This window comes from Dipodomys spectabilis, unplaced genomic scaffold (assembly GCF_019054845.1).
Source record: "Dipodomys spectabilis isolate Male_0828 unplaced genomic scaffold, ASM1905484v1 ptg000026l, whole genome shotgun sequence".
Lineage (NCBI taxonomy): Eukaryota > Metazoa > Chordata > Mammalia > Rodentia > Heteromyidae > Dipodomys > Dipodomys spectabilis.
This window is the reverse complement of record NW_024870703.1, coordinates 7005979-7032664: the sequence shown is the minus strand read 5'-3', so window position 1 is coordinate 7032664 and position 26686 is coordinate 7005979. Positions and strand designations below refer to the sequence as shown.

At 40.0% G+C, this 26686-nt stretch overlaps 1 protein-coding gene across 2 annotated transcripts in view; it reads left to right on the top strand.

The window, feature by feature from the left end:
* Camkmt (calmodulin-lysine N-methyltransferase) overlaps nucleotides 1-26098 on the top strand; it is a 355009-nt gene extending 328911 nt beyond the window's left edge. For both annotated transcript variants that reach the window (XM_042675543.1, XM_042675542.1), the window contains 4 exons: nucleotides 1067-1141; nucleotides 9953-10016; nucleotides 19779-19910; nucleotides 25563-26098. In XM_042675543.1, coding sequence (XP_042531477.1) covers nucleotides 1067-1141; nucleotides 9953-10016; nucleotides 19779-19910; nucleotides 25563-25640 — 349 coding nt within the window. In that variant the 3' untranslated portion in view covers nucleotides 25641-26098. The remainder of the gene's footprint in view (nucleotides 1-1066; nucleotides 1142-9952; nucleotides 10017-19778; nucleotides 19911-25562) is intronic.
* The last annotated feature ends 588 nt before the right edge of the window (nucleotides 26099-26686 follow it).

Sequence of the window (26686 nt, the reverse complement as noted above, 5' to 3'; positions counted from 1 at the left end):
GGCCAGTAGGTATTTAGTAAGTATGAGTCAGGAGAGACAGAGAGAGTAACTAAACCTCAACCCATGTAGGTGTTTTTGTGTTAAATCTCCTTAAGAAACTCATTGGCATTGATGTGACCAATATATATGAAAAGCCCTTTTTTTGTTGTTAATATAGTTAAGTCTTATTTTTACATTCAAATGTGTGATAGCTATCAAAGAAAGACATAAAAGAAATAAAAACCTCACCAAAATATGCAACTATAACTGAACAAGGTAGGATATGATCACTCAATCTAGCTCTAAAATAGAAAAAGGGAACATAATTTTATTTTGAAAAGAAATAGTAATACAAATCACAGTTTTAGTGTGATAGAAAAAAATGATTAAAATATTTCAAAATAGCAAATTACTGATCATCACAGTTACCTTCTGAGAGTCACAGAAAACCTCTGGTTGGCTTCAGAAGCATAAGTAAAGTTTTCAGATTCATATTAATTATTGTAAGTAATATGAAGTTTAAAGCCAGTTTCTTCTTTGATTTGAAGATTGTGACTGTAGGAGAAAGGTAAAGTATGCTTACAAACTGAGATCTACCAAGTGGAAGTTGTGTATTGTTTTCTTCCAACTTTCCAAATTGTTCATTTTAGCAATAAGAAATGCAGCTGACATGCCAGGTGGGGGTACTTATACACTGTTTATATCATTTATTTTTATAAATTAGTATTCCAATCAGATGGCAAGTACTTTAGTTTCAGTATGTGCCTCATTCATGTTAAAGATCTAGACTCATTCTAATGACTACAGTGCGCTAAGCTATTTCTCCCTTAGTTTGTCTACAAAACCTATTGAAACTAGCAAAAACTTAACTATTATATTTAAATAAAGAATTCTTCCTCTTGTGGAGTTGAAGAGTAAATAAAATGTAGAAGACAGTTACCTCCTATTTTTATTATATCTTTTGAAATAAAATTTGTATATGCCTTTTAAATAATTTCAAGTGCCACAAAAATAATGTTAATAGCTCAAAAATCAAAAGTTAAAAAAAAAGCCTAAGTATAATTTTTTAAATCTTTTTCTCCTCAAGCGTTTTACGATGGGATAATGAGACAGATGTCTCTCAACTGGAAGGACATTTTGACATTGTTATGTGTGCTGACTGGTAAGTACATAAAAATCATAAAACTCCTGTTAGAAAAAAAAATAGCTTTGCTAGAGTCATTGGGCTGTGCTGCCTTGCTGACAACGGCTAAGCAAAGTCAACAAATGAAGCACAAAGCCACCTTAACCTCAACAAATTAATATTCATCTCCATGTGACAGTTATAAGGTAGTCTTCTATCACACAGTAACTTCTACCACATTATTTCCCAAAGATTGATTTTGAGAAGCATTTCCATTTTCTGGAATTGCCTCTGTTTCATGCTTGACGTATCAGTAAATGGACGACTTAGGCAAATTGCAAATAATTATGGCTCGGAGAGGAATAGTCTGGAGAAAAAGGAGTTTATCAACACAAACAGCTCAATTAGCTTACTTCTTAGGAGAGATCAGACTATTGATATAAGGGAATATATACATGTACACACACATGTTACTCTCCAGAAAATAAACCTCATCTGTGGAATACCTTTTGGGAAATAGCCTTTCTTAAAGTGTGTATTTGCTATCTAATGGTTTCAGTGCACTCAATATGATATTTAACTATATACAATACAAAAATTATAAAATTACATTTTATTCTTATGTAAATAAAAGCATTCAAATCTTTGTCAGGCACCTGCTTTTTAAAAATATATGTACATTAGACATTTTGTCTTTCTTGTGAGCCCAGTCTACTTATTTGTTACTGAAAGTCTCATCCTAAGTTTCAAGATAAACATGAATCCGATTTTAGTAATTATTTCAACTAATCTCATGTATTTCATGCAGTTTGAGTAATAATTATTTCAGCATATGAAATATGGACAACACAAGCATTAGCCCTGTCAAGAGTAAGATCTTCCTTGTAGTTTTATCATGATAATTAATATGACACTTTAGATTTGAAAATACCCGCAAGTCCAGATTCCAAAATTCTGTTATTTTGATAAGCCCATTCATAAGATCAAGAATCCAGAGAAGACTGCCTAGAGGAAAATTGAATGAAAATTTCAGGAAGTAATTTTCTAATTATCATTATTTGAATGTGATTTTTAATCTATAACTTCTCTACCAAAATCAGTGGGATTTGGTTTGTTTTTGTTTTGTTTCTTTCTCCCACAAACTACTTCTCCATGAACAATGAATATTTTGTTCTATTTTTAGCTTGGATTTTTGAGGTTTTCATGGTCCCTTTAGTTTCTTGGGACACCTCATTTCCAAAAACCTTATTCTAAAAATGGGAGAAACCTAGATTCCTGAGTAATCATTGATAAAATACCTTGCTGCTACATCTCTCTTCGAATGAAAAATAAGGAGCTAAAATCTCATGTGATTTGTGCAAGTAATTTAGTAAATGCCTTTCCTCACTAAATTTGAGAAAGGATCCTCCAGGTTTCATTGCACAGATGAAGATAATGCTGTCTGGATTAGATCAGATTAAGCAAGGGAGTCAGATCAGAGAGCAGCAGCAAGAGGGAAGGGAGCAGTGTCTTCTTGAAGGTTTTAACTAGGGTCCCAGTCGATGGGCTCTGATGATGTGGCAAAAGGCAGGTCCAACCAAGAGATTTACAATTAAATTTGCCCTTCATGTAAATATCAAAACGACCTGGCTGTGTCATACCTTGTGTTATGGCCACTCACACCATGTCATCCTATTTGTATCAGAGAGACAAGCAGAGGAAGTAAGATTTAAGCTCTTTTCTGATTAATGTTCTCAGATTAAAAATAGCTGCACAACATGTTTGAAAAATCATCTTTTTCCCTCGCTGACAACAGGGCCTTGTATAACTAATAAACATAATGCATGTTTCATCTGTTGCAAATATATAACATAATGCAGTGTTATAGGTATGCATACACACATCTAGTATATGTGAAATTTTATGAATTCAAATGAACTAAATACACTGAGCTTCATTTTATAAATGGCTTTTCTATGCATGAATTGTTGTTAAGGTTTTTTTTTCCCCCTGGTGTTGTAAGTGCCAGAATGTCAGCCCGTTTGTAATTCCCCATTTGTAAATGTGAAACATTAAGCTACTCTCACTGCAATGCCGATATTATTTCCAAAAGAAATGCTTCGGTAATGGTCTCTCTTCATATCCACAGAGAAGGGTAAGCTGCTTAGAAACTTAGAGAGTAGAGTGATGTTTATAATATGCATACTGGACATATAGCAGTGAAGCACAGAACTCGGTGTGTTCTTTTTGTCCTGTTGATTTGGTGTTGCTCTATAGGAGTTATCCCATGGTTCCTGCTTCTAGGGGCAGGAAGGCCATGCTGCATTTTTTTTTAGAACAGTCACAGAGGAGGGGAAAGAAAGCTCTTTATAGAATGCTACCTCCAAGATGAAACTTGAAATGCCAGTACCACACATAAATAGATCACGCTAAGTCTCACACTCTCCTTTACTCATTGTCAGTCAATGAGATCTGGATTAGGCCTCAGGAATATGAAGCAAGAGTTGGAGTTCAAATATTAGGTACATGGATTAAATTCTTATTGAAGCATTTCCAGCAAGGGTGGCATTGTCTGATTCCCTGAATAGCTAACCAGTGCTACTGCTTGATCCCATTTACATGAAAACAAGCTCTATTCACAAACCTATTCCAAACCCACATTGTGCTTCAAGTAGAATGCATCTGATTACAACAAACGGTGATATGTTTATGTTCTTAAATCCCTCATATATTCATGTATTTACATTCAAACATTCATAAGCCTGTGGGCAGTAGGAGAAAATAACTTATTTCCAAGAAGCAACTGTCTCATACTTCACATCCAAATTTACTAGCTCAACTAGATTATAAAATAAAGAGGTGAACTGTGAAAGCTAGTCATTACTTCACCATTCAGCATTTTTGACAATGAAAAATAGTTTCATGGTTCAACAGTTCCTGAATAACTTGTAAAATGTCAACTTTGAAATAAACAGAAGGAAAACAATCGAGGTACAGTCACACCTGCAAAAAGATGCTGTTGACAAACATCAAAATATTAGAATATTTAACCACAGGTATAGGGGAAAACCTGCCTATTAAGTTCCTCAGCTGACTTGTTTAATGTTGACGTTAATATAAGGATTCCTTTCTGTCAGAATGCAGTCCAGCTTGGTCCTTGCTGCATTGAAAATATTGAGTGCTTGTTAATTTTAAGCCTGCCTTTCCAGACTCCTCTTCGATTACAATATAGTCTAAAGGTCTAGGTGTAAGATATTTTTTTAATCCAATGGACACCTTCATTCACTGTTGGATGGCTCTCCAGTTTATTGTAGCTCTGCAAAAGTAGGAATGACTCTTTCTATACATTTGTATTCTCAAGAGTCTTAGCATGTCTGAAATGCCATCCATCTGAAATGCCATGACCCCTGGAGATGTATATGCAGAACAATGGAAGCATCTGTACCTGAGACTTTGGAGAAAAATGGGGGCATGTACATGAGCCCGTATATGCCCCTCCTTGCGTACTCTCAGAATCTTTACATTGGGTGCATATTATAGGTTGTTTCTTTTTTTTTTTTCCTATCCTGTTAAATATTTCCCTAAATAATGGGAAAAGGTTGAAGTTTTAAGCTGCTTTCATGAAAATGGTATTTTTTCCCTAAAAATAGAAATACTATAGACTGTAAAAGTTATCTTCTTACCTTGGATAGTACTAAATCACAGCCATAGCTCTTACACCTGAAAAGATCCTAAACCAATTCTAGCCATCTCTTTCACCTCACTCCTGGAAAGACTCAGTCCCTAAGGAAAAAATACATGAATTATCCTAGATCTCACAGCTCGATAGTAGCATATTGCATTACTCTGACCGCCCATAAAAATCAGTTGATAATTATTGAAAGAGGGTATCCCTCTGCTGAAAGTTAAAAAACAAACCAGGGAATGTAACATAGCACATTTTCCCATGAAAACAACATATAGAGGGCTTCCTTCTATGAATATTGAAGAAAGAAATGTTTCCTAACACTCTGCACTGATAAATTTTCCTATAAGAGGAATTTGAGTACTCTGTGCTCTGCATACAATCCCGATTCTAAGGAAAGCAATGAAAATGGCCCAACACCTTTGCTGTGTCAGAACAAAACAAGTTCCTGCCACAAGCAGTGACATAAAGGAGAGAGAGAGAGAGAGAGAGAGAGTGTGTGTGTGTGTGTGTGTGTGTGTGTGTGTGTGTGTGTGTGTGCTTAATGACCAAACTGGACTGGCAATGTATTTTGATCAGTAACTGAGGAGAGAGTTGAAATGATATCGCCAACCCCATCACTGACCCACTCAGCCTTTTTAAATAGATCCACTTAAGCTACTACTGTTCTCTGAGCCATTAGGACTTATTTGAGGGGTGAATTTTCAGGAGATTACATATCACTCCCACTAAAGCACACTGAAATTGCTCATATGACGTACTCTACAAAGCATTATAAATTCTGCATCAGAGCTAAGTAGAAACGTGAGCTTGCTTGGAATAAAAATCTTTTAGAGAACTATAAGAATTACTTTTGGGAATGATAGAGTAGATGCCATTTATCTTTGACATAACTGTGTCTAGAATGTGTGCTGGGTGGTAAGCTACCCTCTCCAGTTTGCTGTGATGTTAACTTCTTTGTCACTATTACCAAAATTAAGTAGAAAGAATACTTTGTAAAGACATACATCAAGCTCAGCTTTTTCTAACAGTTTTACCAGCTCTTAGAATACACAGGTATAAACCAAGAGTGATCCAGCCAGCCAGATATTCTAGAGGCCTGAGTGACCAACAGAGATATTTCCTCAGATTGATAGTTTCCTTCATAAAACAAAAACAGTATGCTCAATTATTAAAACTAAAGATATTACCTCTTTAAAGAATAAGACAGTGTTCTGAAGTGGTCACTTTTTAATTAATTACTTCCTCATCAATCCCTAATGATAATCACAAATCAAAATGACTTAATAGTGAATTTTTGAAGTGTTTGAATTAGATGTATTCCATACTCTAGGAGTTAAACATATAGCTTTGTGAAGGATGAAAATGTTTTCCCAGGTTGCTAGCTGCTGGATGGAAAGTGATAGGATTCTTCTATGCCACGCAAGGTTTCTAGCTCATCTGAAGAGAATACTTTTTCTGTTGCTCAAAGTACCCTTCATAGAAGAGCCTTCCACTGGTTTACAGTGTCCAAAGACACCATGCACTGACTTCTTGAAAACCTCATAAATTTCTGTCCCCATGTCTCCATCTCAAACTAAAGAATCATCAAATTGGAATCTATCTGGTGAAAAATCCTACCTAAATGTTGATTCAGCCCCAACAGCACTGAGAAAGGCTGTGTAGAACCCAGTTAGAGTCATTGAAACCAAGACCCTGTGTGAACTCCCTCTGCTTCAAGGGAGGCGATGAACTGCCCATCGAGTGGTGAGGAGAACTCATAAGCCATCTCTGTGAGCCCTGCACTGAAGCACAAGTGAATGCAGATAGAAGCTCTTTGAGGGTTTTTTTTCTCTCACTCACTGCTTAGTTCCCATCCCTAAAATAATCTCCTATGCTGTGCAGGTATACAACAAGACTTAGGAACTAACATATAGCAGTAAGTTGATGTCAACCACAGCCATATTGGTAGGCCTTTAATGACAGAGGCATCATGGGAAATGTCTTGCCTAAGGTCACAGAGTAGAATGATCAAAGCCAGAACACTATTTAATTGAACCATAGTCCCCACTAGCTGAAATGTGGCTCCAAACACAGCTCCCTCTGAGGGAGGACAGCAGCCTCCCATAGACAGCTGCAACTTACAATTAGCCCCATGAAGAATGAGACCAGGCCCTGAAGCAGGAGATACCAGATTAGCATGCTATGTGAGGGGAGCCAGGAGGCCAAAACAGACAGAACTCATCTCTAGCACTCACACTGAGAACACTCCTCACCTAGGCTCCTAAAAGCTAATGCACAGCATGTTATTGCTGGAGTTAGGGTGTTACTCACTGTAAGTGAGGACATCTAAGCTATTTAAGGGTTAGAACATTGCTTTCCAAAGCAATTCCTTCAGACTTGTGTTAAGATGCCTTTTCAAAAGTAGATTCACTGTCTCCCTTGTTTAAAAGACATTGTTGTCCATTTTTATGAAGTAAAATAGTCCTTCTAATTGCAAAAACACAGCATAGAACACATGGCCCTGAAGCCAAAGCAGCGTGTCTCCTGCACTTCCCAGCCACACGCTGTCATTTCACTGACCTCTCCATACAGGGCTGCTTGTCTCTAGGAGTCCAGCGACCTTCACACTGTTGTGCATAAAGGATGTTCTCTACCTTCAAGAAGTTGAGATCCTGAGTGAGAGGAGGACAGTCCTGGGGAAGAATCCCAAATGCTCTACTTCTGGCACAAAGCTTATAAAAGAAAGAGATCACTAAGGACTAAGTACCCAGGGATGGTTTTCTAGCCATGCTTGCCTAGCTCCAATCATCTGAGGACCTTTATCCTGCCCTGTCCCCTCTTCTTTGCATTACGTCAGCTTAGGAACAGATGGAACTAGACAAAAGAGGTGGTATGAAACTGGCCCAGAGCACTGCCCTGCCACCATGCCATGTAGGTGTGTCCTAGCCTTGCCACTAGCAGCTATATGATGTTTCACTGTGCCTCAGTTTCCTTGGCAATAAAATGTGGACAACAGGAATGGTAATAGCAACAATAACCACCTCATAGGAACCAACGTGAGGATTAAATAAGTTAATCCACTGAAAAACTCATGGAGGTTATCAGCACCCAGTATTCAGCTCAGTAGGTATTAAATACTTAGTTATCAAAAAGATGTGTGTGGAATTAGAGGGAATCAGGGAAAAACATACAACAGCGGGACCCATCAGCTACACTGGACATTGACCAAAATGAACTAAGCAACTCAATGGTAGCGATGGGAAAGAGGGAACAGATGATGCTATGCAAAACAAAAGAAATGTACATATCACCCAATGTGGAAGAAATAACTATTGCAAAGCTCATAGAACTCATAACTGTTATAGACTATGATAGACAATTTGCTCCAGGAAAGTTAGAATGTGTTTGTGACTTTAAACTAAGCTTCACTATTCCATAATACTGTGAAATTTGGAGAATTATGTAACCACTTCATCACAATAAAAAATTTGAAGAAAAAAAAAAGATGTGTGTGCCTCTGGCATTTGTATTTAGTTGATATGTTCTTATGTCTGACTCATTTCCCTAGGATAGTGTAACTCCCATAAGGACAGGCTAGAGCCTCTTTCTTTCCTAACTCTTTACTGATTTTCAATGCTGTACATACAGTGGGAAATCCATGATGCTGGCAGCAAACATCCTGGACATTCCAGGATTTTCAAAGACTACTCTAGAGTTTATCAGGCCATGGATCCCAGTTTGGGGTTCAGAAAATAGTGATCCCGCCAGATGCCAGTGGCTCACACCTGTAATCTGAGCTACTCAAGAGGCTGAGATCTGAGGATCATGGTTTGAAGCCTGCCCAGGCAGGAAAGTCCATGAGACTCTTATCTCCAATAAACTATTCAGAAAAAGCCAGAAGTGGTGCTGTGGCTCAACTTGTAGCACACTAGTCTGGAGCTCAGGGACCGCTCCCAGGCCCAGGGTTCAAGCCCCAAGACCAGCAAAGAAAAGAAAAATATGGTCCTCACCAGTGGACATTGTTGACACACTGGCAGCTTCACCTTCTCTTGCTAGCTGTGCTATACCACTCTCCAGATGCTGTAAGAGTCACATGTTGGAAGCCAGCTTTTTACTGTGTGCCTTCAGTATTGGGTACTTTCACCCCTCCCTGCTCAACTGCATCCCCTGGAAATTCCCCATAAAAGTCTCTAGTGTCTTAGTCCATTTTGTGCCATTATCACAGAATGTAGAAACTGGATAATTTATAATCAACAGAATTAAGATGCCGGCATATGTGGTGTCTGGCAAGAGCCTGGGCTTTTCCTCCAAGATAGTCCCTTGAAGGTCGAAGGATCCCTATGCCTCACACGAGAGGAGGCCAGAGGACAAAATGGGGTCAAACTCCTGCCTTCCCAACACTATTGCATGATGAATTGAGTTTCCATCATGTGAATTTGGAGAGAGATGTGAAAACCGTAACACTGGATATGGCTAAGTTAACTAACTTGTCATCACCTGCCAAGTAACCCAACCTTGAGTCAGGGAACCTGGAAGTCCAGGTGAAGAAACTTGTGTTCTAAACTTCCAACACAAGGCCTGGTGAAGTCAAGTATACTGAGCCAACCGCAGGGACAACAGAGCAACAGAAATGCTGAAGAGACTAGAGAACAAAGAAAAGTCAAAGTGAATGAAAAAGAATCAACATGAAGGTCAGAGGAGAAAACCTACGCCATAGTTCAGGAGCTGTTCACTCCTTGGTCACTGGTTGAGTCTTACCTCAGTGCTTTTACTAGTGACTGGGGGTGGGGGAGGCATACATAATTGGCTGACACCTTTCTAGGTGGGTTGGTGCTTTCTTTTTAGAGGGCAGCCTCACAGCACCCCAGGTGGTAACTCTAGGGAAGACTGGGCTCTAATGAAGGCAATAGAGTGTTCCATGTCCACCAAAGAGCAGCTTAGAAATTGGTAAATATGAGCCTATTATCTAGTCATATGTGAATTCTGGTTATAGCATGTTGAGGGCTTAGACTTAGCTGGATAACACTGACAGGTATCATCTTTATTAATCATCTTTCACCAGTGAGAACACTTCAGTGGAGGGAAACAATCGCTTTTTTTAGTGTTGAGTAAACATGTGTAATTAGCTTTGTATGTATTACTATTAGTGTCATTAAACTTGTAGACCCAGTTTAATCTGGATTCTTCTCTCTTCTCAATGTCAGCCTCTTTCTGGACCAGTACAGAGCCAGTCTTGTTGATGCAGTAAAGAGATTACTCCATTCCACAGTAAGTATGTCTCTATTTTCTCCTGAATACTGGCTACAGAATAATTAGTCTGTGCACAAAGATGGAGAGAGTAATGGAATGGCAGGATTAATGTCATGTAATACTTTAATACTTATTATGTCCAACTTCAATTGGGTCTTCTGATCTATCAGATTCTTTCATAATCATAACTAGGAAACTTCTTACCCTTGGCCTTCTGATAAGAAACACAGTGGGTAGTAAAATAAATGAAACTGCTTCAAAGATAGTGTGAGATTATTTTTATCAAAGAATTTCTTGAGTCTTTTCCTTTGATAACAATATCTTCATATTAAAGTGGAAGTATGATATTGAAAGTTTTCTGTTGACTTCTGTCATTTTTAATCCCTTCAATGGTAACCTTTGTCATTGGGTATTTATTTACTGCAAAAGAATACTTTCTTCTTTTTATTTCTGTTCATGGTAAAGAAAAAGGACTTTCAGATGAATCTGTATATTAAAAGTTCTTTGCTTTAAAAGGAAGCCATTATTTACATATTATAAACATTAGGTCACAATGAAACCAAGCATGGCATAAAATATTGTGCACATTTTTACATTTATATATCCATTTATGCCTGTGAGTAAATTACAGAGTTTGTATCCACTCTTATTTTGTTGGGCTGTTATACTAAGCTAGGAGGTCCTGCAGCCTAAACGGAGAGTTAATATACATCTATTTAAAGTAAGGAAACGAGTTTAAAGCTCATGCATTTAAAAAAATCTTATAAGTATATAAGACTCTTGCTGTGCCACAGGAATCTAAAATAGGTTAACAATATTAATGTAATCTAAGATAGTAACTCTACATTTATCTGAGATGACTGCAGTGTGCATGTGTGTATATATGTGTATGTGTGTGAGAGAGAGATTGTGAGTGTTTTGTTTCTAAACTTTTGTTTCTAAAAGTATTTTTGTAAAAGACTCTAGGCTTCTGACTTCAGTAGACTTACACACTAATGCCTTTCAATGTTTCCTTTGTATCTATTTCACATTGAAGGGTCCCAGAGCAATTTGATAATCATCCTGTGCCTTACACTATTGCTTTTTATTTTGTTATCTCTATATAGCTTAGAAACTTTAAATAGGCCTTTCAGAGGAATAACCCCAGCTTCGCAGTGGCAATCAATGCAATTAAACTGTCCACCTTAGTTCCCCCTGAGACATGGGTAGTAGGTCTCAAGGCAAGGGAGGAGCATGTGCCAGACTACCATCAGCTGCTGCCACAGTCGAGGAGGCTGCCCAAGGTAAGGGTCAGAGTAGGTAGAGCCTCTTCTGGGCCTCTTCATCTCCCTCGTTATCCTTGGGTGATTCTTGCAAGCATTTGCAAGACCAAGAGTCTCACGGTGTACATGGAGATTGTTGGATGCAAAGGCCTCTATGAAAATGTCTTATCTATAAATACAATGCTTTCAAGGACTCCCAGATCTCACGCTACACAAACAGTACTTCACTCGTCACCAACACCCCTTCAAAACCTATTTGTAGCAAATACTCCATTTTGCAGCAGATTTGCATGATTTACTTAAGATCTATTGTGAATCATTCACATGATTTACAATAGAAAACTGCCCAAGCTATGAATAGAAGTAAATACAGATTGGACTGGAATCTCTAACAGCTCTTCCATGCCCTCTCTTAAACCCTGAACCATGTTCTCCCTGTCTCAAGTGTGGCTCCACACAGTAGCCGTCTCTGAGCTAGGAGAGCAGCCATCACACTGACAGCCAGTACTCACCCTGAACCCTGAAGGCAGGGCCCTGCAGCAGGTGATGCTCCTTCTCTATGAGGAACTGGGGGAGTGAAGTAGAGCTACCACCCCCTCCCCCAGCAATGGGAGCAGCAAGAGGCCTCCTTAGGCCCTTCATGGGATGATCCATGCCCAAGTATCTGCCCTAGAAGTGCAAGAGAGCCACCATTAGAGGGGGGATCTGAGTTGTGGAAAGCACATGGGCTTACTGAAAATACCACCTGGAATTTCATCCTTGTAGGAAGTCTGGGGAGGCAGAGAGCTTGTGCCCCTGGACCTCCACCCAGTTCCACCATAGTAGGGTCACATAGACTTTGCCATACACAGTCTAAAAGTCCTATATCTTGCACGGTGGGCCATAAGGGTTCCCACAGAACTGGACTCTCCTCTTAAGTGCTCAGAGTTCACAAGTCTATGCTCAAAGGACCTCCTCCACTAAGTAGACAAGTTGTGGAAATTACAGTTCAAGACCAAGATCATAGTCAAGGTTTTACTACATTATAATTAAAGCTGGTTTTAATGTTCTTTATATGTATCTCTTGAGCTGATGGTTTTATGGCCAAAAACTGAAGGTACCACAGTGGCTCACAGACAACATGAGTGGTAGATCCTGAGTGCTAGGTGATTGCAGGATACTACAGGTTCTCCAGATCCTGAGCAAGACCCATACTGCAGCCAAAGGCTTCATGTTCACAGAATGACCCCATTGTGATTTGGACTCTAATGGCAGAGAACTTAGGCTCTAATCTGCCCTCTGCCATTGACTGGACTCATTTATGCTCTAGGAGGCAAAGTGTAATGGCTAGAAAGACTACTGTCTGCATACAAAACCCAAGTCTACACTTACTAACAACCTGGACCCGAGTGTCTTTACCTGTAAAAGGGTAGAACTAAGCAGGTATGGTGCTATATATCACAGTACTTCAGGGCTGAAGCGTGAAATCATGAGTTTGAGATGAGCCTGAGCTACTTAAAGAGGGAAAACAAAAACAAAAAACAAAAACCACCAGGACTACTTCCTGTGCGCTACTGGAAAATATTTATATATTTAGACTTCTGGCAGTGTGAGGTACACAGGAGATGCTCATCTATTGACGAATGCTTTCCTATTGATATACCAACTTGTAAAATTCAGAAATGAGACACTTGTCCTAAGAGATGCTAGTCTGCCTGATAGGAGGTTGAATTGCAGGGCTAGTTTAGTACAAATAGACCCTAGCACCTCTCATTTTGCCCCTGTTTTCTTCAAGAAAGAGAAAGTGAGGGAGTCCATCTTAGCTCTAACAGGGCTCACAAATTCTGAGATCTTACGTCCTATTGCAGAGAGGTTTCTTGGGCTGTGACTTGGCCTCTGCCTTTCACTGCACTCATGCTCTGAAAGCCTCAGTCTCTCACCTGTAAATAGCAAGTGAACAAGCCCATCACTGTAGTGTCCATGACTGGCTATGAATATCTGTCCAAGATTTGTACTTGTTACCTTACAGAAAAACTGCAAAGACTCCTGGCCAAGGTAAACACAGGATATGGAAAGTTCTCTCCAAGTGTTCTCCTTGGAGAAATAATGGCAGGCAGGAAGGATGCTATTTTCTTGACCTGGACTTTGGGGATTGCTACACATACCCACGCCTGCTGTGTCTCCAACACCACCCCCCACCCCACCCCCAAACATGTCCTGAATACCTGGGCAGCTCTCTATTATCCTTAGGACTGCCTACCTAGATAAAGAGGACACTTTGATTATGGACTGAGCAGTAAGAGAGGGAGATGACTGCACTGGCAAAAGCAATGGTAGTTTTAACCCTCTCTGCCCACATCTGTACAAACCTCTGCTGTTCTTATCTCAGGGAAACTGCCTTGGGTAGGTGGGCTTAATTTGATTGTCTGAAATAGTTGGAAAAGATACTTGGGTCCCAGCAAGTCCTCATCTGCTCTTGAAAAAAAAATGCTGTCTTCAGCCACCCCTGGCTCACCAGCCTGTAGGAGTAGTGCACCGGAAACATCGATTATAGCAATAGGTTCTATTGTTACAACCCCTAGATGGTTTTAAGACCTCCAGAACAAGAGCCTACAACTAAGAAGTCTTTGCCTAAGGCCCTTGCCAAGTGCAGAATTGCATACATAAGCTGTCTTCTCTACAGAGGACATAGACCTGAGGTAGATTCTGCCCACAGGAACTGCTAATGTGGTTGTGGAGACATACCATACCCACAGATGGAAACACAGGGGATGGTACAAAATACAGTCCGAAGCTGTTGGTACTTGTTTTATGAGTCTTTTGAATTTATACCTTTGATAGAATAAGAGACGTTCAAGGATTTAGACTCAATTTTGGTTCACCAAATATTTATGAAGCCCCTCTGCCTGCCTAGCATTGTGCTGAGGAGCTGTGGAAGGGATGTGAATGTGAATGATGAGTACCATGAGACTCACAGTATATCAGAACAGTTAACACAGGAGCTACCAGGCTTTACAATGCAACCTGGTGGTAGTTGGCCAAGAGAAAGCCCAGAGAGTGAGTAAGTACCCCAGAATATTTGCTAAAAGGTAATTGTGTCCACTTAGCTTTGGGTTGTCAGAAGGGCATTTTAAGTCTCAGAGGAAGGGGACAAAAAGTAGCATTCCTGGTGGAGGGAACAATCATGCTCCCATATGGAATATGAAAAACATAATGTATTTGGGGCCACAGGAAGTTTGCCCTGGCTGGAGTATAGACATGTCCATCTAGTATGGGGCTTAGGGTTAAGAAGGGTCAGGAGGGGAGGGAGGAATCAGGAAGGGGAGCAAAAGGATGGTAGAGGAAAAACAAAGGAGGAGGTAACAATGCTCGATAGGAAATGGACTCATTACCTTACTCATGGAACTGTAACCCCTTGGTACAGAATTCTTACAATAAAAATATATACCAAAAAAAAAGAAGGGTCAGGAGATAAAGTGAAAGAGCTTGTTTGGGGATATTTACCATGTTATGAAAAGCTAAGAAAATTATGGTGAAGAAACTGGGCTTTGTTGTGTGGAAGCCATTGAAAGTTTATGACCAATAGTGTGCTCCAGTGTTCTAGAAAGGTCACTCTAGTCACAGAAAAGATGCTACATTGGAGTAAGTGAGAACATGAAAGTAGCAAGTCTCCTCCAGGGTTCAGTATGGACCAAGGTCTACCTGGAACTATCCATTTCAGAGTTAATAAACAGAACTGGCATCAAAGATGAAGAATAGATAGTCACTGAGAGATTCATTGAACAAGTGTGTGTTGAATGCCTCTCAGATGCTAGACACTGGGAGGACCTAAGGATAGAATAAAATCAACATAATCCTGCCCTGAGGGAGCTCACCCTGCAGTGAGAGACTGTGAGTGAAGTGAGCAGTTTGCCACCAGTGAAGGGCAGAGCAGAGGTGCAATGCATGCAGCAGGGAGTGGATGTGACTCATCTGGGGAAGGGGACCAGCAGAGGCGTCAGGAGGTCAGAGGTTTGCTAGCTGGTTGCTGAGGAATGAGAAAGAGTTCACCAGGCAAAGAATTAGAGGTAGGAAAGGCATTGTGGGTCAGGTGAGAAACACATAGGTATGAGAGAGAGAGATACAGGAGATACAGGAGGACTGCAACAATTCCATTCGGACTAGATCCTAAAGTGAGAATGGAAAACAGCAGGATATGAAGATGTTGCTATAGACATGTCTCAGGTCATCTGGGGCTTGCTTGCCATCCCCAAGGAGGTCAGCCCCATCAACGTGGTTTCTAAGCCTTGTGGCAGAAACCCTTTGGTTACAAAATGTTTAGCCAGCACCTCAATTAAGGAGATAAAAGTAGAGCTGTAGTTCTGTAGTAGAGTGCACACTTAACCATTCACAAGGCCCTTGATTGAATTCCTAGGAAAAGGAGGAGTTTTAAATAGGTCTCGTGCATGCTCTAGGTCACCCTTGAACCAATGCGGAATACACCTGGAGAACTATCTGAGGCAGCTAAAATCAATGCAGGTGATAAGATGCGGCACTGAAGTTTGGGGAGACAATAGCGTGATTCCCAGGGATACAGATTCACTTTAAGGGTAATGAGTGTGGAAGTACTTAGTATCTAGTAGATACTTAGCTCAGTGTGGCTGTGAGGTTTGGTTTGACGGGTAGTTCTCTGAGAATGTCAAGGTTTGGGGTCAAAGATAATGAGCTCCATTTTAGATTGAATGAGTTAATCAGAATATCCACATGTAGAGATAAAAAGGTACATGGAAGCCCAGTGCCAATGGCTTACACCTATAATCCTAGCTGCTCAGGAGACTGATATCTGAGTATCGTAGTTCAAAGTCAGCCTGGGCAGGAAAAACCATGAGATTCCTATCTTCAATAAAATCCTCAGAAAAAGCCAGAAGTGGTGCTCTGGCTCAAGTGGTAGAGTGCTAGGCTTAAGCACAAAGAGGCTCAGGGACAGCATCTAGGCCCTGAGTTCAAGCCTCAAGACCGGCAAAAAAAAAAAGACACATGGAAATAAGGAATACTTGAGAAGCACTAATATATAAGTGATAGTTGAAACCATGGGCTCAGTACAATTGCTTAAAATTATGTACAACATAAAGAAAAATTAAGCAGAGCCACTGGCAATTGAGAAGTAAATAAATGAAAGAAACCAGGAAAGTAGACTGAGAAAAATGAGAGAAAAAGAGGAGAGGAGGCAGAGGAAGCAGCATCTCAGAAACCAGGTAGAGAAACAGAAAATAAGCATAAGCTTAACCATGTAATCAGTGCTTAATAATCAGTTGCCTGGAAATGAAAAAGAAATAAAAGCATTTCATTGACATAGCACATTCCTTTTAAAATAAATCTGAAGTATACTTATTTTTCCCAGAAGTACACAGCCTTTAATATATGAATATAGGGTAGTCTAACAAAATAACAACAACGGCGCTCACAATATAAACAAGTCTATTGTTATTTAGTGGAACTTCTTTATCTTTTCCCCAGGGATAAATGAATTCCCTCAAATTTCTGCACATCCGTCAAAATCTTACATTCAATTGAGTATTCATCCTGACTTTTAACGTGATTATGTGACTGAGTGCTTAGAAAGTTGTGCTATGGTAAATTGAAAATAACTTTTCTCAAGTGATGGGCTAATTTGAAATCTATATTGTCTTTCTTGTTTGCAGCCTGAATCATAAGGCATATTCCTCTAGTTGTACTGCTCCCCAGATGAAGTACCCTGCTTCCCCAGAATCCTGGAGAGAGAAGGGGTTCTAAACCCCTTCACTGCAGGGTAGGACAGAGACTGGCACTCAGCAGGACTCAGCAAATGTTTATGGAATGAACATGTATTATTTTCCCTTCTAAATATTATTCCACATCTCCAAAATGTCTGTATTCACCTAAATATAAAAGGAAACAATTTAAAATTCATAACTGAGTAATTGGAGGTGAAAATGACTGCTCTCTCTTCTTTATCATGGGTACAGGACTACCATAGACTACTGCCCTCTGATACCAACCATAGCACTAACAACTTCTTGGAGAAAAATCTTTTCTCAAGAATGTGGCCTTTGAGTTCCCAAGTTCCCATGCATTTTTCAGCTTATTCACCATCTGGATTTAGTTTAGATTTTTCTCAGCAAATATTGACTGAGTGCCTACTATATACAAAGTGCTGAGCAAATGCACTAAATAAAGCATCATTAGATCCAACTTGCATGGAGCGTGAATTCCAGCCAGAGGAGACAGTCAATAACAAATAAGGATTTGATATATGTCTGAGGTGACAAGTTCTAAGAACAAAAATGAAGCTTCAGTGTTCAAGGAAGCAGAGAGTTTTGGAAGAAGGAAGCTTCTGTTCTAGATATATTGGTTAAGGAAGGACATATGAACTGAGCTCTAACGTAGGAAACATTTGGGTAGAACACATAAGCTTACGCCTTACTGCTCACCCCCAGCCTTCCAGTAGGTTGGATGTGAGGAACATCAGCTTTGTGAAACATCAGATGAAAACAATCTGTCATCCTCTAACATTATGCTTTATAGCTCAGATAATAGCTATTAAAAAATTAACTCTTGGGCTGGGAAGGTGGCTCAGTGGTAGAGTGCTTGTTCGATTCCTCAGCACCACATAAGCAGAAAAAAGCCGGAAGTGGCACTGTTGTTCAAGTGGTAGAGTGCTAGCCTTGAGCTGAAGAGATGAGGGATAGTGCCCAGGCCCAGACCCCCCCCCTCCAAAAAAAAAAAAATAACTCCTTACTGGGTACTGGTGGCTTATACCCGTAATCCTAGCAACTCTGGAGGCTGAGATCTGAGGATCACAGTTTGAAACCAGCATGGGCAAGAAAGTCCATGAGACCTATCTCCAGTTAACTACCATAAAGCCAGAAATGGAGCCCTGGCTCAAGTGGTAGAGCACTAGCTTTGAGCACAAAAGCTCAGGGACAATGCCCAGGCTCTTAAGTTCAAGCCTCAGGGGGAAAAAAGTTAACTCTTCATTTGAAATTGTAAGACAATATTTGTAGGTGACTTTAAAATGAAATAACTTCATTATTCAGAAATCCAGAATGGCAGTTCTTAGAATTGATTTTTTAAAAATGACCTACTGATCATTCCTTCTGAGACAGACAGACAGACAGACAGACAGACAGACAGACAGACACACACACACACACACACACACACGGAGAGAGGGAGAGAAGGAGGGAAAGAAAGAAATGGAGGAGACCATGTATTTTATCTAATTTCACATAGAAATGAATTTTTGCTACTAAGTTAGAAAACTGCCAGAAAATAGCAATTAATACTGGAAAAACAGACAGAACCTTAAGTATAGTGGCATGATTAGTACTGCTACAATTATGTGCCTGAGTGTTTACCTGTCCATGTAAACATAGCATGACATTGCTGTCCTTCACAGTGCATAAGCCTATTTTCTTGCAGGTAAATGAGGGAGGAAGAGGTAGCACAGTTGGGTGATATAGATTTTTCTAATCTTACATGAGGATAGCTTTCTTTTCAAATTATTTTTCACATTCACCAGCTCATTTGATCCTTACAATTTGCTGGAGGGAAAAAGACCAGGCAGGCTTTGTTCTTCCCGTTGGATGGATGAGAAGACTCAGCTGGTCAGCTCTGAGGACTTAGGGTTCTTCCTTTCAAAATGTGGAGGTTGGACTGCATCATTGCCGAAGTCCCTCTAGCTCAGCAGTTTGGTGATTTGCTTTCTGATTGTCATGAGGTGATCCAGCTGTGTAACGGTGAACATTCTCTTTAAAAGTTCAGTATCCTCTTTGTTCCACATTTCCTCCTTACGTTCTCCAAACCCTTCTCTGCTTGTTTAATCATCTGGAAAAATGCAATGTCTACTGTATGAGATTTTAGAGAAGATTGTGGAAGAGATTTGAGAGAGGGTTTGCGAAGCGCCTAGCACAATGGTAGCTGCCGTTATCATTGTCATCACTGCTACCAATAAGGAGACAATGGAGTAGAGAGGGGGAGCATCACATGGGAGTCAAGTGAATGAGTTTCTGATCACCTTTGCCAAATTATGCAGCCTTTCAGAGCATCCTGTAAAATAGACCTAATACCTGCAACATGGGGCAGGTTGGAGACTGAAGGAGATGATGTATCCATGGACATCTAGCCTCCTGTCTGATACATCCAAGATGCTCAATAAATGGATGGTAGGTGTGAATGGAGTACCACATTTCATAAGAAACTGGGATAAAGCCCGGAATGGGTCCTAAGTTCAAGAACAGCCTGCATTGCCATAGAGAATTCCAGATCAAACTAGGATGATCTTAAAACACACACACACACACACACACACACACACACACACACACACACGTATATTTCCTTATTTGATGTATATCTATTGTGGAAATTATTCTCACTGTGAATGCGCATCCTGCATAGATGTCTCCAAAACAATCGAGTTTTTCTATCCCAAAGCCATACATTAAATGCTTTGACCAATGTCTGCTATGTTTGATTGCCTTCCAGTTTTAAAATGTGTGAATTTCTTTTAACGTTCTAGGGGAAAGCAATGGTATTTGCTCCACGCCGAGGGAATACTTTAAACCAGTTTTGCAATCTAGCTGAAAAAGCTGGTTTCTCTATCCAAAGACATGAAAATTATGATGAACACATTTCAAACTTCCACTCCAAGGTTAGTTTTCTGCTTGTGTTAGATAACACTTTAATCCGCATTGCATTTTTAAGAGATCATGGTCTTTTTGGCAGGTAACTTAAATATTTGATTAAAGTGTTCCTTAGGTATGTTGCTTCTGAATAGCTATTTGTATCTGATTATTTTGTGTGGTAAAGCCATCTTTTATCTTTGTGTGTCTAGAAGGATTTTACAGAAACCATTCCTGTTTACCCCTTTCTCTGAAACAAACTAATCTTTTCATTCATAATAGACTAATTTGTAAAATGCAAGAGGAGGTGACATAGAATGAATGATAAACATGCATTTGTATTTTAATGAAAAACCTTCGGCTTTTAAGTAGGTTAAATGCTTAGCTGCACTGAAATAAATAGAAGGTGAGTGTCTAATTGTATCATGTTGGACTGAAAATCTTTATCTCTGCTTGCTTTATGGCTGGGTCAGTGGGCAGTTTGAGACTGTTCAATCTCATACAGAATTTCACAGTTGTGGGGTTATATGTCAGATCGAGGCGCTACAAGATTTAGGTCAAAAGCACTTATCAGAGAGTGATTTCTAAGCCTGCTTACATAAAGCAATGTTATCAGCCTTTTTATTATTTATGGGTATAGGGCAATATAGGACACTGAGAGCCAAGTATTCCACTGAAAACTTTTTAGGAGTCTCATGTTTTCTAGTAACGTGTCAGAGTGACTGGTTTACATAAATTTCTTGTGCAATTTTGTGCCTTACAGAAATGTCCCTTTGCTGAGCTGCTTTGACCTTGGCAAGAGACTTGGACTAGTCATGCTTTCATAAACTGTGACTGCATAAACTTAAAGCTTGACCTTAATCTTCTCCTGGGACACTGAGAATTGTTAATTATTATTCACGACTATAATGTAGAAGTGGGTTTTTGAAAATGTATATATAAAATTAATCTGATCTCCAAAGCAAAACAGAAGTCTCCGGTTCTGGAAATGGATTCACTGCTTTGGTTCTTTAGGGCTGGCTCTGCTTAGCCCAGAGCAGGGGAAAGGTAGGGGGAAAGCTTTGCATACGGAAAGAGTTAAATCATGTCCTCTCACTGGTAGAATGAAGCACATGACTCACAATCAGAAAATGGGAACAGAAATGCATGTTATTCAGATCTTACCTGCTCCTCCAGAGAGAGCTTTTCCCCTTTCCATCCCTCTCCAAGTGGGGAAGGGGACAACAAAACAGTACCTCTGAGGACTTTACCTGGTGGAGAAAGGGTCTCTCCTGACCCCCTGGGCTCCTCCACCCAAAAGGATCTACAAAGATCAGATGATGGCAGCTTCAGTGTCATTGCATTCACTTGCACCCTAGAACAACAAGCACTTTCAGTTTCCCATTGACAGCTTAGGCGAGCAAAGGTGAGAGTCTTTCCAGCAGTGGGGATGTTCAGCTTTGCCCCAGAGACCCTTTGTCTCCTCCTCCCTAAAACATCTCAAGTGTGTTAGGTCACATAAAGCCTTAAAGTCCTTGGTGCCAACTCTCTTTTGTGTAGTACTTGAGTATAACTCCCTAGTGGATAGCAGCCACCTCTTTTTATTTCCAGTGCTGTAAGACTAGTACTTTGCTCAGTACTACACAACCCTCAAATGCAAACACACCTCTTCTACACCATGCCTGTTAGTACTCCATAAATCATCACTGCCTGATTGGTCCCACAAAAAAAAAAAAAAAATCAACTAATTTCCATAAATAACCAGTGGCCTTCATTTTCCTCTTGATAATTGCTTACAAGTCAAATTCCACACCTTGCTGATAATGGACTAAGAAATAGCACTCTTCCTTCCTGACACAGGGAGTAAAACTTGTTTGTTTTGCAGTAAGTAGAACCTAGGAAATACTCTGCAGAATTAGAATGCCCTTGGTAAAAGATATAAGTCCCCACCTATGATGTATAGAGGAGATCTTCGTTGTTATTGCTGCTCTTATTATTAACGATGAGAGATCTTTCAGCTGGTTTGACATCCTGACTGTAGCTGCAGGTACCCAGCTCCATCTCTCTCTGTGTAAGGACAAGGTCTGGCCCAGAGCCTGGGTGAGGTACACGCTGGAGGGAGTCAGGAGTGCCCTGCTCCTCTCCAAACCCAAGTGTCCTTGGGCAGGGCGCGATGGTCAGGGACTACTGAGAGCAGCACCCTGTCTCCTCTTAGACTCCAGGACGAGGAGGGGGCAGGCGCCACTGCCGGGAATCTCCTCCCCGGTGGCTTTTGTTGGCCGCGTGCTAATAGGCAGGGCTTAGAAGTTTTCCATCTTGAGCGGCAATCAGCTTTCTTCCTTCTCCATCTCTGGCCAGAGCACCCACCCATCGGCCCTGCAACGCGCCTGCTCCCCAATGGAGGAGCTGCGTTTTCCTTCAGGCTGCGTTATCCTCTTAGCCCTACTGTGTTGGAATAGAGCGTAACCAGCTGGAGGACTGTAAGACGCCTGATAATGCCGCTCTTTTCCGCTGTCCTGTCTTAATCTTGTTACACAAATGGTTGTGAAGAGATTCATGAATTTTAATTTTGCCCTCTGCATTAGTGCCTCGCGTCACTCATACACAGCTGCCTTCTATGCCGAGTTTTGCACCCCTCCTCTTACAACAGGGGAGGGGGAAAAATTAGTTACAATCTTGGCAGTAGTGCAAGGTAAAAAAAAAAAAAAATCTCCAGATTTAGGCAACCACCCATGAAGCTGATTAACAGTCAGTGATCAGGAGAAACAGCTTTGCCTCTTAAACTTTTCACCTCTCATTGTTAACTGTGAAATTTTATTTCCGTTCAAAAGCAAGCCTGTAATCAAAACGGTACCATTCTGCACTTTTCTGCCAGAGCTTTTGTTAAACTGTGCCTACACCAGGCAGCCGGCAGGCTAAGGGACCAAGGCAGCCCAAGGTGTAGTAGGTTTTTTTAAATATTGCCTTTCTCTTCGGTCAGGGAATAGGAAGAAAGGGAAATAAAATAACTTCCCTCTCCTCCCCAAGCCTCTTGTTCACCTCCAGGCTAGGAATCACACTGTACTGCCCTATGGTGACGTTCAAAACCCATAGGAGATGTTCAGATAGCAAATGGTTTAGCCAAGTAGAGTGACACGATTTAGAGATTACAGCTGGCTCGAAATGCGTTGATAAAAATATCCTCATTCATGCAAATATTCTTTCCAAACAGAATTTTACAAGCTGTGGGTTTTTAGTTAAAAAAAAGAAAACTTTTGCAAAGCCACTAGATTGTTTCTTTTCTATATTTTCGTACTAAGTCACAAAAATAGGCTTGAGCTTGACTGTGAAGTCGGTGCATTGTGTGTAAAGCACGGCCATATTGCACTTCTGCTTATCTATTCAAAATGCCACATTACAAGTGGCTGGTGCTTGTAATCTGTGTGGTGTGCTGTTGATAATTGTGGATACTGTAAAGGGTAAACAGTCTGAACTTCACTCCTGCTGCTGCTGCTCCGCCGTAGTAAGGCTGAGCGTGTTACATCCAATTATGAAGTAAAGCATAATGCTACTAATAGCAGCTATATAATTTAGTTCAGTCCTCAAAGACCCTGTTTTAACCTATGAAATTGAAAAATCGTTTTACTCACAATTTGCTTTTTGTTCGTTTTTTTTTCCCCCAAGGTGCTTTTTTATTTCTTAAAATTATTACTATTATTAATTAGGCAAAGGAGTACAGCCTGGGTACATGAAATTATTCTTAAACCCCATAACATTCCCCCATCAAAGTGAGTATTTCCTAAGAGCTTTGTGTGTGCTAAGGTACTCTCCCATAACAGACTGGCTTGATTTAGAGAAGGTGCGGTGTGGGGTCGTAATGATGCCTTTGGGGGTGGTGGGTTCTCTCTCATTGCACAGAGGCTCACCCGCAAGACAGAGCTGGCCCCTGGCCTCCTTCAGCAACCAAGCCTCTGCTTTGGCCTCCAGAGGTCAGCATAGAATTCAAGTTAAAAGTGATTTCTAGCCCATATTTACAGAAGAATTATTTATCCACATGTTACCTCAGGGACATTATAAAGAGCTCATTTGAGTCTCTGTATATTAGTGCATCGTGAGTGAGTAGGTCAACTGACTCACACTGAGTAATCAACTTTCCCTTATCCCCAATCCCTGAGGAAAGACTTAACTAGCTTGTCCCCTCTAAGCACTGCCCCCCCCCATTTCACTCTGTAAAATATTTCAGTGAGCTCCCTTTATATCTAGAGCAACTAGCTTTCAAAGGTATTTATAGTAGATCCCACTGAGGGGATATGGTCTGGGAAGTTTGTGAAGTCCCCTTCCTCTGCATTTTTAATCACTGTTACTGTTATTTAATCGCTATTACTATAGCGAGACAGTGAGGGGGCCTGTGTCTAAGGTCAACACTGTCATTATTTCAGTGGCAACAAATTCCACAAGGAGCTTTCTAAATAGACAACTAATGATCTGTAAACAAACATCTGAGAAAGCAGAAGGAAGTCATTTCCACCACCAAACTGGATTAGAACGTGGTCTGGATTGGGATTGGCTTTCCATTCTCCAGTAGGAAAAGAAGGTGGGCTCATGTCTCTTGTAAGGGAATGTGATCTAGAAGAAATATTTGAAAAGATTTAAGAGATTGTGACTGGGTTAAAATAATAAAAGGATGGTTTTCATGTATAATTAAAATAAATATGTTTATTTTGTTTGTTTTTGTTTTCTTGTGGTACAAGGGGTCAAAACTGAGATCTTGGTGCAGGCATACTAGACCTGTACCACCAAGGTATATTCTCAGCTCAGAAATATTTCTTTTTTTTTTTTCTGTTTAAGTGGCACTGAGGAATCAAACCCAGGGAGGGCTTCATGCATGCTAGGCAGGCACTCTACCACTAAGCCACATTCCCAGCCCAGAAATGTTTATTTCTGATCCTACGAAGTTAAAAAAATAAAAGAATGAGTAACTGGCTCAATAGCATCAAGTTCAAAAACACTATTTTTAAAAGGAAGAAACTACCATTTGGAAGAATAACTAAATATAACCATAAAAATTATTCTAGCCTCTTGAAAAGGACTGGGGTTTTAAAGGACTCTAGTTGGGTCTTTAAATCTTATCAAAGAAAGGTCCTGAGAATTCCACCTGAACAGTATCACGTGTTGCTGCTATAATTGTTGGAATATGTTCTCCTCTTCAGAGAAAATAAGTTTTGAATTCTTCATCATTATTATCAAACTCCTAAGGAGCACTTGGAGTGCCTTTCAGAGATCTCAGACCCAAAGCACTGTCTCTTGCCCAGGTTTTGCCATGGTCCCCAAGCAGTGATCAAAACGCCTGCCTACCTACTACAGATTGTGGCACTCATTGGGAGTCAAAAAGAACTGAAAGCAGAAGCCTCTGCAACCTGTGGCTGATCTGGGAAGGGTGAAGGATCCCCAGCTTTCCCTCAGTCACAAATGCAGCTTGGGCATTTATGTAAAAAAAGCACTGGATTCTCACCTTAAAAAAAAGAAAAGAAAAGAAAAGAAAAAAGATTCCTATCTTAATCTATAGTATTATCATGCCAATGTCACTGATAACTACTTAGAGCTAATTTTTTCAGAATTGTATAGGTAGACTAAAAGTCATCACATTGTAATCAAATATCTATCTGTAAAAATTCCTAATCTGAAACCCTTATTTTCTTTTTTTTTTCTGTTGTTATTTTCAGTTGAAAAAGGAAAACCCAGACATGTATGAAGAAAACCTTCATTATCCACTTCTGCTTATTTTAACCAAAAATGGATAGAAGATTATGCTTCTCAAAAGATGAAGAAAACAGCAAATGCACAAGGAACATTTTCACAAAAATGGAAATCTATTATTTGTATAGTATGCAGCAGGATCTTGGTTCTCTGAGATCTCTGAGCTCCTAAGACTTGGGGAACCCCCTTTTAACATTCCATTTATGGATTATGGACCCCACCTGCCCTCACCTATAATATTTCTGAGCAATCTTCACCTTCTCTTTTTCACAGTCTGCTTCTTGCTATCCTGTATCAAACATTTGTTTGTGTGTGTGTGTGTGTGTTTTTTTTTAAATATGGGTGAGCATCCTGTCTGAGACTTGAATTTGACAAAATAATTCCCTCTGAAATAGAATTTCTTTTGGTGATTCTCACCACCTTTTCAAAGAAATGAGTCTTTGTTCTATTTTGGTGATGGTTGTTTTTTCATCTACAAACACAGTTAAATAATAAAGTAATAAAAAAAAGAAATCACATCTTTCTGATGGCCTCTAGTTAATTGTAGTCAATCTGTCATCTCTTTGTCTGTCTCTCTGTCTCTCTCTTTTTTTTCCTTTGAAACAGGATGTTTTTTTCCCTATAGATGTATAAGAAATGACTACATCAGTCCAAAGCCTCATAAACTGACCGTTTGTCCTCTGGACACAATAGCATGGCCAGCCCTCTGCTCCTCCTCTCCAATTATGTGTGATTAGTCTCAGTGTGCTGTGTCAAGGAGGGGGAGTGTGCTGAGTGCTTATTATCTGTTTAGGTACAAGAAGAGCACATTTAGGCTCTGACTATGAATGAAAAGTGAGCCTTTATCAAGGCTTAAATCTAACTGCTGCTGTTTTCCAGACCTCTTTCAAATTAGGATTGTTTATTTTTTTTCCAGAGAAATTTTGAATAAATGGTTGATAAACTAGATTGCAACCAGGGGGTGTTAAAAGAAAAAAACAAGCTCCATCACACACTTAACTTATGTAAAGTAAGTATGTATTGGTAGGTGTTGTGGTTCCAGTGTAGGGTGATTTAATGGGTGCTACCTAGGATTAGAAAGAAGGATTTT